General features: G+C 44.6%; 1 protein-coding gene across 3 annotated transcripts in view; it reads right to left on the reverse strand.

Moving 5' to 3' along the window:
* Grhl2 (grainyhead like transcription factor 2) overlaps positions 1 to 16,456 on the reverse strand; it is a 120,287-nt gene that overhangs the window by 80,526 nt on the left and 23,305 nt on the right. For 2 of the 3 annotated variants that reach the window (XM_041637644.1, XM_041637643.1), the window contains exons 2-3: positions 8,270 to 8,465; positions 3,897 to 3,964 (exon numbers count right to left, since the gene is read on the reverse strand). In XM_041637644.1, coding sequence (XP_041493578.1) covers positions 3,897 to 3,964; positions 8,270 to 8,465 — 264 coding nt within the window. Of the gene's footprint in view, positions 1 to 3,896; positions 3,965 to 8,269; positions 8,466 to 9,281; positions 9,352 to 16,456 lie in introns of all 3 variants that reach the window. The other variant, XM_041637645.1, reaches the window with a different exon arrangement.

The raw sequence follows: 16,456 nt of genomic DNA on the forward strand, positions 1-16,456 counted from the left end.
AGTGAAGTCTCAACTTTCTATAGAACATACACCCCACTTTTTAAAAAGGTTTAACGGTGACCCCAAATCTGCCCATGGCTTAACAGCTAACATTCAGCTCTGCAGAAACAGAAGAGCTGGGAGACTGAATATCAGAAGGAGCCAGGAAGACATGTCAAGGCAGTTTCCTTATTGGCAAGAGAAATCTATTAACATGTCAGACACAGGAGGAGGGAGGATAGAAGGACCAGTCTAAAGTAAAATTAACTCTTAAAACCTAACTACAACCCTGCATAAGTACAACCTGTACTCCAGGAGGCAGAGGCAGGGGGATCCTCAAGTTCAAGGCCAACATAGCAAGTTCCGGGCCAGCCAGGCCTACACAGTGAAACTGTCTTAATTAAATATAAACTCTGAACATCTAACAATAGGTAGAATTGTGATATTATTTGTTCAAATAAACAAATCAAAAGGAGAAGTATGAAATATTGTGACGTTTGAGGCAGTGACTGAAACTGGATTTGGCAATATTTAATACTGCTAATTTAGTTGTTGGTAAGATTTTATTTATAATAAACTTCATGCCCTTTTTAGAGATACAAATCGGAAGCAAAGATGAAATGACAGTGAAATTTAAGGTGTTTGAGGAGAGCACGGTGGCTAACAGGAAAACAGAAAGACTGTGGTTGCTACCCTGCACGGGGATGGCGATAGGGCTCGTGGCTCCGTTCTCTGTTGATGGGTGCAAACTCTTCAAAGGGAAAAAGATCACCATGGTGACTCATGCATGCAATCCCAGCAACTGGGAGGTTAACTCTGAAGCCAGCCTGGGCTACTTACTGAGTTCCAGGCCAACCTGGGCTATCATCAAGTGAAACCTTGTCTCAGTCAGAGAGAGAGAGAGAGAGAGAGAGAGAGAGAGAGAGAGAGAGAGAGAAGGAGGAGGAGGAGGAGAAGGAGAAGGAGGAGGAGGAGGAGGAGGAGGAGGAGGAGGAGGAGGAAGAAGAAGAAGAAGAAGAAGAAGAAGAAGAAGAAGAAGAAGAAGAAAAGAAAAAGAAAGACAAGACACGGCAATTTGAAGGGTTAACAGGAAGGATATTTTTTACATTTTGTGAAACAAAGTAAAAAATGATCATTATACTTTCATCAGCTAAGAAATAACAGTTCAGGGACAGTCCTGTATTTATTACTTTAGGGGTTTAAGAAAGTGCTTACGGTGGGCGGGGGTGGGGGGGGGTGGGGGGGGGTGGTGTAAGTACCACGACTGTGGTATAGAGAAAGAAAGCGGTCCAGAAAGGTAAGTTTTGGCAGGATATAATGAGATACTTTTTAAAAAATGATCTTAACAGAGGCCCTCTGCTCGGTTAAGCTTGTGAAAAGGGAATTTGTGTATGGCTTTCCAGTACACAGAGAAGAGAAAGTACGAGGTTTTATTGACCCTCTTCTTTGTTCATTGTGATGTGAACTGAGTTACTTTTATCTAGCATGACCTTCAAGGGGTCAACTGGCATATTTTGTTGAAAGAAATAACTGTTTGGATAAAGTTGGTTTTCTCAAGAATCAAGCTCTCCCAGTTTCTCTCCATAAAGGATATGCAAGAGTCTCTGCGCTTACCTACCAAGCAAGAGGTGACGATTGTAGCTGTGAATTTTCAGCAAGAACTTCAAAGGAAAGCTTCAGAAAGAAGGACTCTCCATAAACCAAGCCAGCAGAAAGATTCGCGAGTAGCTGAGGCTATCACGGATATGCAGCAGTGACTCTAAAAATTAACTTCCTGAAGAATACACTCTATAGGTCTACAGACATGGCTTTAAGCGCTAAATTGTTCTCGTGGCCAAATAACAGAGTGATCACACGGAAGACACAGTGAAGGTCTAGACATGTTTGAAATGACTCCAACGAGCCAAATGATGTCAAAGTTCAAGCCACCCATTTGATCAGCATTTCATAAAAGCCCCGTTCCGAATACTCCATGGAATGTTAATGGATGCTCCGTGAAAAGAGGAACCCATTATAAAAATCAGAGTTAGAAAACAAACAGGGACAAACTATGTTTCCATAACAAGACCACCTTAGTGGATCCAAGCAAGACTCAATGAACGCCCTTGGGCGTTCCGTCATCTCTTTTGCTGTAGTCTAGGACTTACTAACCCATTTCACCCAGGACCATCAACACTGAAGGCGGGCTGCAAATGGGCTCTTCAACCAAACTATAACATGGCAATGGCCCCTTAGCCACCTGAGACCCAGCACACACGGTACTACTGGCTTGCCAAAAGATTCTTATCTCTCTTTAGTCTATTTCAAGCCAGATTTCTTCATTCTCTGCTTATTATAAGAACGTGAATTTTAGGCAAAAAGCCCAAGTCAAAATATCTTTCAGTGTTCTTATTATTAAGTAAATAAGCAAATTACAGAGCTATACAAACCTAGTCAAATTGTTCATATAAAAATTCATAGATTCCTCTTTGGCCTCGGCGGCAAGATGAGGAAAGAAGTGTCATTGGAAAGCACAGCCATAAGACGCACACCTTGTGCTGCCAGTGTGGCTCCAAGGCCTGCCACCTTCAGAAAGAGTCAACCAGTGGCAAATGTGGCTTCACTGCCAAGTGCGAGAGAAATTAGGAGATGAGGCACCTAAAAATTGTCTATTGAAGATTTGGACATGGTTCCTATGAAGGGATCCGTGAGGATCCCAAGAAGGCAGCTGTTGAAGTATCCAGCTCATCTTGAGGATTTCAATTCATCATAACATAAATGTTCTAGTTTCAAAAAAAAAAAATTCGTAGATTCAGGAAGACTTAATGCCACAGAATTTCAAAAATACAACTCCCCCAAAGTGGGGGCAGAGACGAGACAGGTGATTCGTGGGGCAACAGCTGAGCAAAGCATTTAGTCCCTTCTGGACCCCTTCTTCACATAATCCTATCAGAAGAGAAGGGACCCTGCAGTCACTCCAGACTGCGACAGCAGGCATGAAATCCTGCTGAGACAGGACGTCACAACCGAAAGGTGACAAGCTACACATGCCAAGAGACATCCTCCACCTGGCTTCATCAGAAATAAGTCGTGATTGCCCCTTTCTGTCTTCCTGTCACCCAGCTCCTTAGCTCCACTGGGTGGCATACGATCTCCTAACATCTGGCGGCTGCTGGCAGCCACTCAGAGTCTCTACCAGTCACCTCTCTGGGCTCAGTACTGCGTTTCCCTCACCTAGGGAATCCTTGGAGAGTCTCATTCCCTAAGGACGGGACTGCAGGAGAATGTGAGACTAAGCAGAGACTGCAATCAGCAGCAGCCTCTTCATGGCTACCACCCTGAGCTCCTCATGAGCGCCTCATCTGAGGGAACTTGCTGATGACCCTCTGGATGCACAGGAAAACCTGCCTTTTCCTAGCAAGAGATCAAGATTTGGTCCAGACTCCCAAAAGACAGACGAAAACAAGGCTTTGACCCTACCTCTTTTAAAAACAAACTTCCAGCTCAAGTTATACTTGTGATCTAATTTTATGTGCATCAATGGTTTGCCTACAGGCACCTATGGGTAGTGCTTGCACGCCAGGGACCCATGGAGATCACAAGAGGGTAACAGAGCCCCCGAAACTGGAGTTAGGAAGATTGTGAACCACCATGTGGGTACTGGGACTCAAACCCAGGTCCTGAGCAAGAAAAACAATTGCTCACTGAGTCTCTCTACAGGCTGTTTGGGGGGTGGGCAGTTTTTGAAGACAGGGTCTCTCTATGTATTCCTGGCTGTCTAGAAACTCAATATGGCCTCATCCTCAGAGATCTGCCTTCCTCTGCTTCCCAAGGGCTGGGGTCAAAGGTGTGTGCCATTGTACCTGGCTATCTTTTGCAACAAACATAGAAAAGGAGTCATTTCTAGGGGCAAATGTATTCCCTTACGTGGATCGTACCTTTTATCCTGGTCTTCTTGGCTGTCGCTTGCTTTGCTCACAGACAGAAGTCTCTTGTCTCGAGGAACCTGGAAATCAACAGAGAACTGTCAAACTCAATGACCACATGCAGAGGAAGACACCAACACAGACAAAGAGGCGCAATGGAACTCTCTGAAGAAGTAGAAGGTTACTGTTGGGAAATGATGAATGAGTAGCCTGGGTGGAAGCGGAGACAGAGGGGTGACCAGTGCTCGTCCATGCTAATCGTGAGTCAGCTGACCCAAGAGATGCTCCTATGTGTCCCAATCTCTGCAACAGGTGAGACAGAGTCATGTGTATGGGGTGAAGATAGGCATGAAAGAAAGGAAACCATTGAGAAACATGGAGTAAGCTTCCTCTCTGGAGCTGGACACCAGGTGCTCACAAGAGCGTGGGGAAGGTCCTGGGTGGGACTTGGTGGTTGAACGAGTCAGTTAAAGAGCATCTAATAGAAGTACTCCATAACCCCTGGCTAAGAAGCTGTCTTCAGTCTTTCTAATGCATTTCATTCCTAAGCATGACGCCAACATATCACCAGACACATTACTGAAAATTCTGAGTAAAGGGAGACGCCACCCCATCCAGACATATGCATAGTAAATGGTTTGGATTTGGTTGCATTGGTAGAGTCTTTGCATTTGATTTGGGACTTGTTTGTTTGTGGGTAACTTTGAAGAGCTTCTTCTTAGCCAACAGTATCAGTGAGATAAACACACCGACGGGAAGGATATAAATAGGCTCCTCTAGGAACTCCCATGGCTTCCACTCAGCCAAATACATTTACAAGCTGAGTTGGCTGAACTAAGAGAGGGGTAAAAGTCATTAGGAAGTTGGAAACCTAAAGTTTGACCACTCAAGTCTAAGTCAGACTCAGTCCTGTGTTCCTCATCTGTAAACTGGACTTCCTGATAATTCTGAACTCAGAGGTCTGTGGTGGGGTTGGAGCTCTGTGTCCAAGCACTCAGGTGCGGCTGGTACTTTCTGCAGGTAAGCCAGCTATAAGGTCTCCGTTCATCCTTCCTGCAGGAGACGCGGGGTCAGCACACTTGCTGTCTTATCTCCTCCTGTGACATCGTCTGCCATGTCACCATGCTGTAAGAAGGCCCTGGCCAATCACCAGTGCTATGTGCTTAGATCCTCCATCCTCCAGAGTCATGAGCAAAACAAACTTCAACACTTTATGAATTATCTGGGGTATTCAGAAATGGAAAATGGACTCAGACATAAGCTAAACCGTCTTTTAGGTATTTATCTAACTCAATCTGTTATGTTTTTCAGGCATGTTTAAAATGCATGGAAAGGTCATACTTAACTTTGGAGGAACTACTGCTGCTGGGAGTCCTTAGGAGGCCATCACTTAAAGAAAAGGACGTGATTTGGGTGTCCAGTAAGTTTTGTGCAAACTCTCTACCCTGTATCTCACAATATTCACTGATAGATTTGAGCTTGAGTCATGATGTTTATGTACATGCAAGAGGAGATAACGCAGCCAGTCCCCTATTTCCCAACATCCAGCTGCCCATACTCAGTCCCTGAGTCTCTGATCCTGTGGTGTTGTGAGGGCCAGAGTTATATTACATGATTTAATTACTGTGCCTCAGCGATCCATGAAACAAAAATGCCCCTGATCTGAAGCCATTTGCCCCAGGACAGACAGCTCCTGGAAGGCTGGAGGCTGCTGTTTACAGGAGATTATCAAGCCACATTCTCATTCCCCTAAACAAGTTTGTTGGACCCATCTGCACCAGGTGTGCTTGATCACATGTGAGGGAGGTATGTGGGCAGGAAATGTCAGGATGTGTGCTTGCCAGATTGACTGGCAGGAGGAAAGCAGGCAGGAAGTACATCAGGATATATACTTGCCCCTGATTGGACCTCGTGGGAAATGCCCTGCAAATCCTGACTCAGGGCCATTTCAGAGAACCAGGTAAGGACCTGGCCAGAGCCCACCAACCTGGCAAGTATTTAAAGCGTGCTTCAGATTTGGCTTTAAGGTGTGGCGGTTGTCTTATTCTCTACCAATGGGATCAACAGTAAACCTGGTATTAATGACTAATTTACTTGGTCTCAAGGTTAGCCAATCTTTTGTACTAACACAAACCAAATATGCTGCCAAATACAGGTAACTGAAGTTATGTCCACTCACAACAATAGTTCTGTCTGACAAAACAGGGCAAGGGAGACGTCATAGGAGGCAAAGTGCAGCACGGGCCTTGCGACCTGAGTTGGGCCCCCAGAACACAAAGGCTCACATTTCTAACGCCAACATTCTTGCTGTGAATTTGAATTTAGAGGTAGAGACAGGACAAGCAGCCAGGAGCCCTAAGCCAGCTAGCCTGGAGTAAGCTGCAGAGATGCACAAACAAGAGACCTGCCCCCCACACCCTGTCTCTCAAACACACACTAAATAAAATCCAAAAAAAATTAAAAATAAAAAAATAAACATATTAATATATTTCTTTTTTTCTTTTTTTTTCTTGTTTTTTTTTTTTTTTTTTGGTTTTTCAAGACAGGATTTCTCTGTAGCTTTGGAGCCTATTCTGGAACTAGTTCTTATAAGACCAGGTTGGCCTCAAACTCACATAGATCCACCTGTCTCTACCTCCCGAGTGCTGGGATTAAAGGCATACGCCGCCACCACCATCAGCTGGCTTAATATATTTCTTTAAAGCCTTTTAAAACGACTAATTGTCATACTGGTCATAAACGTCAGAAGAAATTATCTTGACCTGAACACTTAAAACAGGAACATCTGAATGATGTGTCAATCAATTTTTCATTGCTAAAACTGTCAAATGTTGACTATTTTTCTGCAATAAGGAAAAGGTGCCTATCCACTTCTCTCTGAGCAACAGACTGAAAACAAGCCAAAAGAACGCCCAGGGATCCCGGGCCTTGAACTCAGATCAGCCTGCTTCTGCAGCTCCACCGCTGAGATTAAAGGTTTGCCAACCATGCTCGGCTCCATTCTTGTGTTTCACAGTGAACTCTTCAGTCAGAAAAGATGAAGAGAAATCACAAACAGAAAAGAAGAACAAACAAAGCTACCAAGTCTGTCCTTTCTCTGCATCCTGCCATCCAGGCCTGCATCCCCTGGCAGTCCCTTCCTGATGTATCACCAGTCACGCTGGCTTCTTTAAAGCTTCAAGAAAAAGCTATCGGTGCCTGTGAACACATCCTTCCTGGGTAAGGAGGAGAAAGCCAAGCTAGACGAGCAAAAGTCCCCATGAGATAACCTAGAGCTTCCTGATAAAGGATGCATTTACTTGAGGGAATAATGTGCTCAGCTAAAATGCCCCGGCGGGCCTACCTGTACCCTCCATGCCCGTCCAACACCTTGCTCTCTGTCTTAGGTGAGCACTCAGACGCAGAGACCCAAGGTCAAATTCTTGTTCTCGGTGCTTTCGTCCAAAAGCTGATCTCCCCATGATGGAAGGTGAATGAGAGAGAGGTGGCAGTCAGCTTCCAACCAGCAAGTCGACACTCCCACCACGCTGCATTAGCTAAAAACATCTCCAGCCAGTGCAGCCACAAATGTTCCTCATTTGCTAAATAAAACACGTGTCGATCTTCCCCGTGTCAACAGTTCTCAGAGGGCAGATCACAGCTCTTCACACTTAAAACCACTTGTTTCTTGTTTAACTTCCTGCGATACTCTTACTTTAAAAAATGTCCGGCCAGAATTTCTTCTCATGTTACATTCAGTTTTAAAGACTTTTTCAAAATGAAAACAAATGGACACAGTCAGGAGGTGGATTTGCTGAAGGTCCCTCCCTGAGTCCCCAAAAAAGAGGCATCTAGGGGGCCCAAATGTTTCTCATTAAACTGAAAAACCAAGAGACGAGTAAATGCTGATGGCTGAACAACAGCTAATCATGGCATAGTCACGTAGAGTGAAGCTCCTAACCAGAAAGCAAAAGGTCGCAGAAGGGAAATAAGCAACAGTCCAGCTCTAGCGGATCTGACACGCTCTTCTGACTTCTGAAGGCACACATACACACACACATGCGCACAGACACAGATATATAGATATATAGACAATTTTTTATTAATTTTTACTGAGCTCTACATTTTTTCTGTTCCCCTCTCACCCTCTCCTCCCAAGGTCCCCATGCTCCCAATTTGCTCAGGAGATCTTATCTTTTTCTACTTCCCAAATAAATATTTTTTTTAAAGAAATAAGTATCCCTAATTTAAATTTCTGAGTAGAAATAAAGTTGGGTTTCATGAAGGAGGGACAACACAAAAAGAAGAATTCCACCAAAGTCCCCTGGTAAGAACCGGTCGCATCTTGCCATGGATAAAATGCAGCCTTGGAGGCAGAGGGAGGAGGAGGCCGCTCGGAGACCCACCTTGTAATAATCGTAGAGAAGGCCAAGGGCAGCAGCGCTGTCCTCATCCCCATTGATGCTCATCATGGCCTTGGTGGCCGCAGTCAGGGGGTTCTCCAGGTATGACTTCCAGGCTTCATCCTCGCTGGTGTAGGCTCTTCGGCTATTGAACGGAGGGTCACTGGGCATGGGCACCAAGGCCACTAGTCTTTTATTACTATAAGAACAAGAAAGACGTAGGTTCATTAACAGGAACTTTTCCATTTCCCCTCTGATCCTGTATGTGTCATGTGGTTATCCGGGTTTGTATTCCCCTAGAGAAAGACGGGAGCGACCACCACGTTGCACTTAGCCCCAGCGTCCATCGTCCCTGGGCACAGGAGTGGTGACAGCTTTTTTAAAGGTGCTGTGGGGACAGCTCGGGGCTGCAGAGGGCGGACTGCTCTTCAGAGGACCCAGGTTCAGCTCCAGAACCCATCAGGAACCGCAGTACCGGAGAGTCACTCTGTGGCCTCTGAAGGAAACGCCACTCACGTAGCACACGTAAGCACATAAACTCTCCGACACAGACACACACGCACACGTAAATAAGTATTTTTAAGGGTAGTATATCCAGTCAGTTTATGCTGCTCTCCTTAAAACTTAGCTTTCTGTGTCTAATCATCCTGAATAACTTAATTATTCTTCGTTAATGAGCACTAGAATGAAAGCCTGTGAGAATAATTTCCTTTAACTAAATTCTAATTTAAAACATTATTAGTCACAAATAATCAATAGGTCAATGGTTCAAACTGATTTTTCAGATAATTTAATCTTGCTTGAAATTGGTAGGGCACTATAGACCAATCTTAACATCTTCATGGGAACAGCAACATAGGTACTTGGCAAACAGTACACATTGACAGATAACGCTCTGTATCAGAGCTGTGGAGGACAGGAAGAAATGGGCTCTACATGTAAATACATCTGCTGCAGGATTCTGTCAAATTAAGATGACATGGAAGCATTAGGAGTGAGGAAACCAATGGCATACCTAAGGAATTTCCCCAAGAGTCCGTGAGTAAATTAGTGCCAACCAGGTCAACCTTGTGTAGAGCAGCAATCTACAAGGCAGCGTCTTATGGTCAGTATGACAGAGACTCAAATACCCAAAGACCATGACAGTCCCCTGCAAACTCCCCATGGCGGACCCAACGTGTCAAGTAACAGAGTCTGGAGTCATTCATTTCTTGGCCCTTTCTCCTTGTTCACTGAAAGGGAACCAAGCGGAACAAGGATACTGTGTCCAGGCAACACCTTCTCTGACACACGGTCCCCTGGCATGGATAGGTGGGTGGTAATGCCAGTGACGGAAACAACAACAATCAATGGAAACTCAGCCACCTAGACCTTCTGGTGGTCATGAAGTTCCCAAAGACAACCCTGAGAATCTCCTGATGGTTGGTGTTCTCTGACTCGTTTTGTGACAGACCAGTGTGAACTCCCCAAGAACAGTGTATCAAAGGACCTTTGTGTGGGGTCCAAAAGCCACACAATTTGAGTTGCTACAAAGTATTTGAGCTGGGGTGGCACAGGTGGGAAGTAACTCGTATCAGGCGGACTCTTAGAGCTACAGTCTCCCGGCCCACTTGAGCTCTCTGTGGTGGTGATTTCATGGAACCCACTGGGGAGAAGGAATACTGGCTACACCGCAAATAACAATTCAGAGTGGACTGTCCCGTTTCTTCGGAGTGAGACAAATGCCTACGGATGATTAGGCAGTGGAGTGACAGGGAGTGACACGGCTCTGGAGGTGCTTGCCCAGTGGCCCATGGTGAACGAGAAGTGAGCAAACACCCGTGTTTGCTCCTCCTGCCTTAAGTAGGGTTAGCAATGCCCACCTGCCTGCCTCATAGCATGGAAATGATTGACAACTGGGTCCTCGGGAGGACGCAGGGCTCTGAGACTAAGTGGCACTGCCACTGTCATACTCTTCTGTGTTCCTATCCGTTTCTGTGCCTTTCAGGCTTTGTTAAAGTTGATTCTGATTTATGAAGGGTAAACCTATTATCACTAATTAAAGGGAAAGCAGACTTGCTCATCTGACACTTGCTTTTCCACAGGCTTTGTTGGGAGCCCGATGGGCGGCACCTGTGCTATTGAACGCGGAGGGATGAACAGGACACTGTCACCCACAGGGCCTAGCAGACACCTGGAGAACCACTTTCTGCAAGGGCTGTGATAAGGAGACACTTGCTGATCCTGATGACAGGAGGAGAGGTGGGAAATATTTTTAAACTAATATATTTCATCATTCAGGATGAATATTTTTATAAATGAAGTATATTTATACTCGTGTTAGAAAGTCCAATAGAAAAACTCTCTTTTTCTGAAAAAAATTTCATAGTATTTCCACTTTGTAGAAAATGACTGATGACGGAGGGTAAGTCCATGTGCAGGCTGGGAGTGTAGTAATAAGGGGCGGCAGGGCTGCGTTCTCAGCACCCCGGCCGCCCGCTCGGCTAGCTTATGCCCCAAAATAATTACACAGACACTGTATTCTTTTAAGCACTGCTTGGTCCATTCTCTTCTAGGCTAATTCTCACATGTTAATTTAACCCATTTCTAATCATCTGTGTATGGCACCCCAAGGTGCACTTACCAGGAAGATTCTAGCCTATGTCCATCCTGGGTCGGAGCTTCATCCCGGGAGCGGGGCATGGCGTCTCTCTCTGAGGCGTCTGCTCCCAGGAGGAGCTGTGGAGTCTCTGACCTCACTTCCTCTTCCTCCCCGTGTTCTGTCCTGTTTTCTCCTCCCACCTATCCTCTAACCAATAAAATGGGCCAGGGCAGTGCCTTTATTAGCCAATGACCTTCCTCCATCATTTCCCCTTTTTCGGTTTAAACAAAAAAAAAAGGCTTTAACATAGCAAAATTACATATAACAAAACAGTTATCAAGTAAAAGTTACAATAATCTTTATCATAACTAAGGAAAACTATAACTATAACTAACTATTTTTAACTCCATCAAAGACTCCAGAAAGATATAATATTACCTAAGTAAACAAGAACTAAGAAACCTCAAACTCTAGAAATGACAAAGACATCTCGCTGCCTGGACAGTCACCCAAAGTTCTTTTGTACCGTTGGGGCATCCATCTTCAGCCTTTAGGCCCATGGTATCCAGCAGACATTTCCATAAAGCAGGAAAATTTAAAGTCAGTTCAGTCACTATCTGTTGTGTCCTGCAGAATGTCTCGCAGACTCTTTCAAAATGAATCAGGAACCCCAAAAGATCATCTCAGCTTAGGCAAGTTCAGTAGTCCTCTCTCTGTGGGTTCTCTGTGTCCAGTTTATGCAATAGTCCAGGCAAGAGCAGTTTCTTGACCAAATGGCTATCAAAACTCCATAACGAGCCTCTTCGATGCCCATCTTCCTCTTGAAGTAGATTGGTGCTGCCAGGAGCAGAGTGTCTCATTGTCATGAAAAGTCCTCAGTTATTAAAACATTAAATGTCCTATTCTGTAATCTTTGAAAGACATGAAGAATGTCTATCTAACTGAAATACATCTCTATATATCTAGAAAATCTAACTAACATGACTACAAGCTTTACTATTATCGATGATTATCCATTAACAACCTATATTTCTTAATTATACTGTACATATTTAAATGAACTACACAATCACAATACCTTAATCAAAATCAGAAACACTTATACATATAACAAAATTGACCTTAAATCTCTATCAATAAAGCAAAATCTATACTAATGCAAATTATTCATATCTATATCATATCCCCCTTTAAATGTAAAAGAACATTTATAAACATTTTTTGGGAATATGGGCGCAGTTATTTCTCTCCAAACTGCTTCCTGCTGAATGGGGGCGTCGTTAATTAGGTCTTTCATGGTATAACCTGTGTGCTAGTTTCATCTCAGTTGTTATGTGGAAGCAGTTGTCCACGTGGGCGCCATATGAAGTAATAAGGGTGGCGGCAGGGCTGCGTTCTCAGCACCCCGGCCGCCCGCTCGGCTAGCTTATGCCCCAAAATAATTACACAGACACTGTATTCTTTTAAGCACTGCTTGGTCCATTCTCTTCTAGGCTAATTCTCACATGTTAATTTAACCCATTTCTAATCATCTGTGTATGGCACCCCAAGGTGCACTTACCAGGAAGATTCTAGCCTATGTCCATCCTGGGTCGGAGCTTCATCCCGGGAGCGGGGCATGGCGTCTCTCTCTGAGGCGTCTGCTCCCAGGAGGAGCTGTGGAGTCTCTGACCTCACTTCCTCTTCCTCCCCGTGTTCTGTCCTGTTTTCTCCTCCCACCTATCCTCTAACCAATAAAATGGGCCAGGGCAGTGCCTTTATTAGCCAATGACCTTCCTCCATCATGGGAGTGTCTGTGAGCAGAAGAAATGAGACCTGGGGGAGAAACCAGAAGAACGGGGGTCCTGTGGTGGTGGTTTATTTGGGCCTCCCATGTCTGTTTCACTCAGAAAGTGAAACAGAAAACTGAGTACAGTTGTTCTCAGGAGAGTCACTCAGCGCAACAGTGAAAAAGGGAGACTTAGAAAAAATTCCAAAATTTAAACTTCGAAGCATGGTTTCGGGTGTGAATTGCTCATGTGTCATCGAAAGAGTGGAAATTCTGAGGCTTAACCATCGTATCCTAGGAGAGCCATGCTTGCCATAGCTCGCTGGCTGTCAGAAGGAACAGACCGTGCTGCCGTTGCCTGAAAAGAGCAGGGCGGCTGTGCGGAGGGCGTGGCTCGCACTGGCTCTCTGCCAAGACACTTAGCAGGAAGTGGTGGCCCCATTGCTGCACTGATTTTTCTTGACTCTTCCTCCTTAGCTCCCAGTTTCTTCCTGTTGACTCCAACTCATCCTGGCCCAGTTGTTGGGGACTTTAGGGCTTACCCAGTATTTCCCCTAGGAGGAACCTGCTGGTAAATCCTTGCATGGCTAAGGGGGTGGGGGGAATTCTGGAAATCACAATTCCTTTCCACTTTTTTACTTTATTTTTGATAACATAAAAGGGTCCTTTTATGCTCTCCCTTTTAACTGTGTGATGTCTTTGCTTTATTCTTCAGAGATCATGGTCTATCTGATACAGAACACTGCAGAATGAAGTTTGATCTGATAAAAACAAAGTCATTTCTCTGATACGCTGAGAACTAGTGGACGGAAATGAAAGTGCACGGAGCAGCATTTACTAGCCAGAATGTTCTTTGTTTTGGTGCGTGTGTTTTAAGAGGTGCTTTCTAAAGGTTTACCTAAAGCTTTATCACCATTCACCAGGAAAGACAGTTCAAATTCAGTTTCAGTCAATTCCTACAGGATTTCTCTCTGTAGCCCTGGCCAGCTGGAACTGGCCTTGAATTCAGAGAGCAGCCAGCCTCTGCCTTGGAGTGCAGGGATTAAAGCCTGAGCCTCTGCTGGGCTTGCTTCAATGAGTTCTTTTTTTTTTTTAAGATTTTTTACTATTTATTTATTTATTATGTATACAATATTCTGTCTGTGTGTATGCCTGCAGGCCAGAAGAGGGCACCAGACCCCATTACAGATGGTTGTGAACCGCCATGTGGTTGCTGGGAATTGAACTCAGGACCTTTGGAAGAGCAGGCAGCGCTCTTAACCTCTGAGCCATCTCTCCAGCCCTTCAATGAGTTTTTAATTGTCTTGTAAAGCCTCAGGGTTCACAATCTGGGCCGCCTAGCACACACTCTGAGCTGATGTGAACTTGACCTCTGGGTCCCTCTTGGAGGAAAAACAAATGCAGGCGAGCAGCAGAGTGTTCACACCACTCTTGTTTCCTCTGGCGAGCAGCAGAGCGTTCACACTGCTCTTGTTTCCTCTGGCGAGCAGCAGGGAGCAATTTGTGAGGACACTGCCTGAGAAGTGTGTGTGTGAACTGAAATCTAATGCGCTCACAACAGTTGTAAGGGACTTTCACGGCTATCTACTTTTCCAGCTTTAGAACAGTTTGGGTATTGGTGTCAGATGACTTCGGGAGAGCCTCCCACGAAGTGCAGGGTCTCAGACACTGTTCTACAGCTGGGAAGGGACACCTGGACCACAGCAAGGCTTACAAAGGAAAGCATGTCATTGGGGGAGTGCTCACACTTTCAGAAGCTAGTCCATTATCATCACGGCAGGGGGTATTGTGGCCTGCAGGCAGGCACTGGGTCAGCAGCTGGGAGCTACATCCTGACCCACAGGCAGAGAGAGAAGCCTTCTGCCTTGGGCTTTTGAAAACTCCATGCCCACCCCCTAGTGACACTTCCTCCACAAGGCAGCACCTCCTAGTTCTTTTTAATCCTATCAAAAAGTCTCACTACCTGATGACTGAGCATTCAAATACAGGAGCCTATGGGGCCGTTCCTCTTCAAATGTTGCAATGTTCCAACCACTTCACATAAGTTAAAGTATGTGTTTTCCAAACAACCCTCCCCCCAAAACTTGAAGCCAGGCTCAGATTCCATGTTTTTCATTCAGAAGAATCATTGAGTTTGCCAGAGATCTTGCAGAAGACACTGTGGGACCTGGATTGTAGCCCGCTCAAGGCCTCTGAAGCAGCTTTCTCAGCTGGCAGTACTTGGCTCAGTGCTGTTGTTAGAAGGCAGTTTCTTAGGCTGGTGTGATGACACATGCCTTTGCCTTCAATCCCAGCACTCAGGTGGCAGAGACAGGAGAAGGAGCTCTGCAAGTTCAAGGTCATCCTGGTCTACAGAACAAGTTCCAGGATGGCCAGTGCTACACGGAGAAACCCTGTCTCAAAACACAAAAAATAAAAGGAAAAAAATCAAAAAAGAATCACCAAAAAATATAAGGGGAAAGGTTCATTGTTTTTTTAAATTAAAATAAAATTTTTAGGAGTGCTAAATAAAAACATGGGGGGGGGGAGGGAGAATTTAGGTACTGGGGATGAAAGCAGGTAATTACCCAGGCATTTTGCCTGGCTTTTGCTGAGGATTGAACCTTGGGGCTTCATTCATGCTGTATGTACTACTGAGCCTTATCCCTAGCCCTTCCTAGTTTAAAACAAAACAAAAAAATTATGACACAGTTAAAAAGAATGCAGAATAATTATGTAGAACATTCTACACACAGAGTTACAGGGATGGTGAGGGGTTCAGTGGATAAAGGCGCTTGACCCCACACAGATGAGCTGAGGTCAGTCTCTGGGTCCACGTGGCAGGAAGAGAGAAGCGGCTCACAACTGGTTGCCCTCTGAAACCCATACACTTGCTGTGGGCGCACAGGCACGGAATCCATTCCTACACACAAATAACATAACTATGTGAAGATGCACACAAACCTAAAAGAGGTTGAGAAGAAAGCAATGGAGAGAAAGGAATCATTTAAAATAACAGAAGAAAATGTCCTTTAGTTAGTCAAAACTTAAGTCTTGAGAGAAACAAGGTCACAGCGTGTTCAAAAGAATCATTAAACAAACACCTCTGTCCATACCCAGGTGAAATTTCAACATCAAAATTCAAATTTAAAAATGCTACATAAACTTGGAAAAAACAAAAACTGTCCAGAGGACATAAACAGGCCTCAGACTTCAGTTTCTCTGTGCAAGATAGAGATCAGGCGTTGAACAGCATGGACCATCTCCCCAAAAAGAAGAGAAAAACAAAGAAAGAAGGGGGGAGAGGAAGGAAGGGGAGGGGAGAGAGGGAAGCTGCCTTTCTAAATGAAAAGACAAGAAAATAAATTTGACCATGGAGTAGTAAACATAGCAAAAGACCAACTAACTAGATGGAAAAACAAGGACCATCACCTTGAAGGGACTCAAAAGCTATTTTATCCATCTATCCTTTTAGGAAGAATAATTCAAGGACATGGTGGTGCACATCTTTATTCCTAGAACTCGGGAGACAGAGGGAGGTGGATCTCTGTGAGTTCCAGGCCATTCTGGTCTATATAGCAAGTTTGAGGCAGCCAGAGCTACATAGTAAGAGTCTGTCTCAAAAGAGAGGAAAAAAGAGAATAATTTCTTGATTCAAAGTGGAAAAAAAGACATGCATTTTTTATAGAAAACAAAGTCAATATAGCTATCAGAGACAACCAAATGAGCCAGTACAGTATGAAATTAATTTAACTAATTTCTCACCATGGAAACATAATTTATGCCATGAAGAAAAGATTCTTAAACCTAACATCAAACAAAAGTAAAGTGTAACTTTTAAAGGTATGGAAATTTTACATTG

This window comes from Microtus oregoni, unplaced genomic scaffold (genome assembly GCF_018167655.1).
Source record: "Microtus oregoni isolate MIOR12 unplaced genomic scaffold, Mior012 000053F_ref0000044, whole genome shotgun sequence".
NCBI lineage: Eukaryota > Metazoa > Chordata > Mammalia > Rodentia > Cricetidae > Microtus > Microtus oregoni.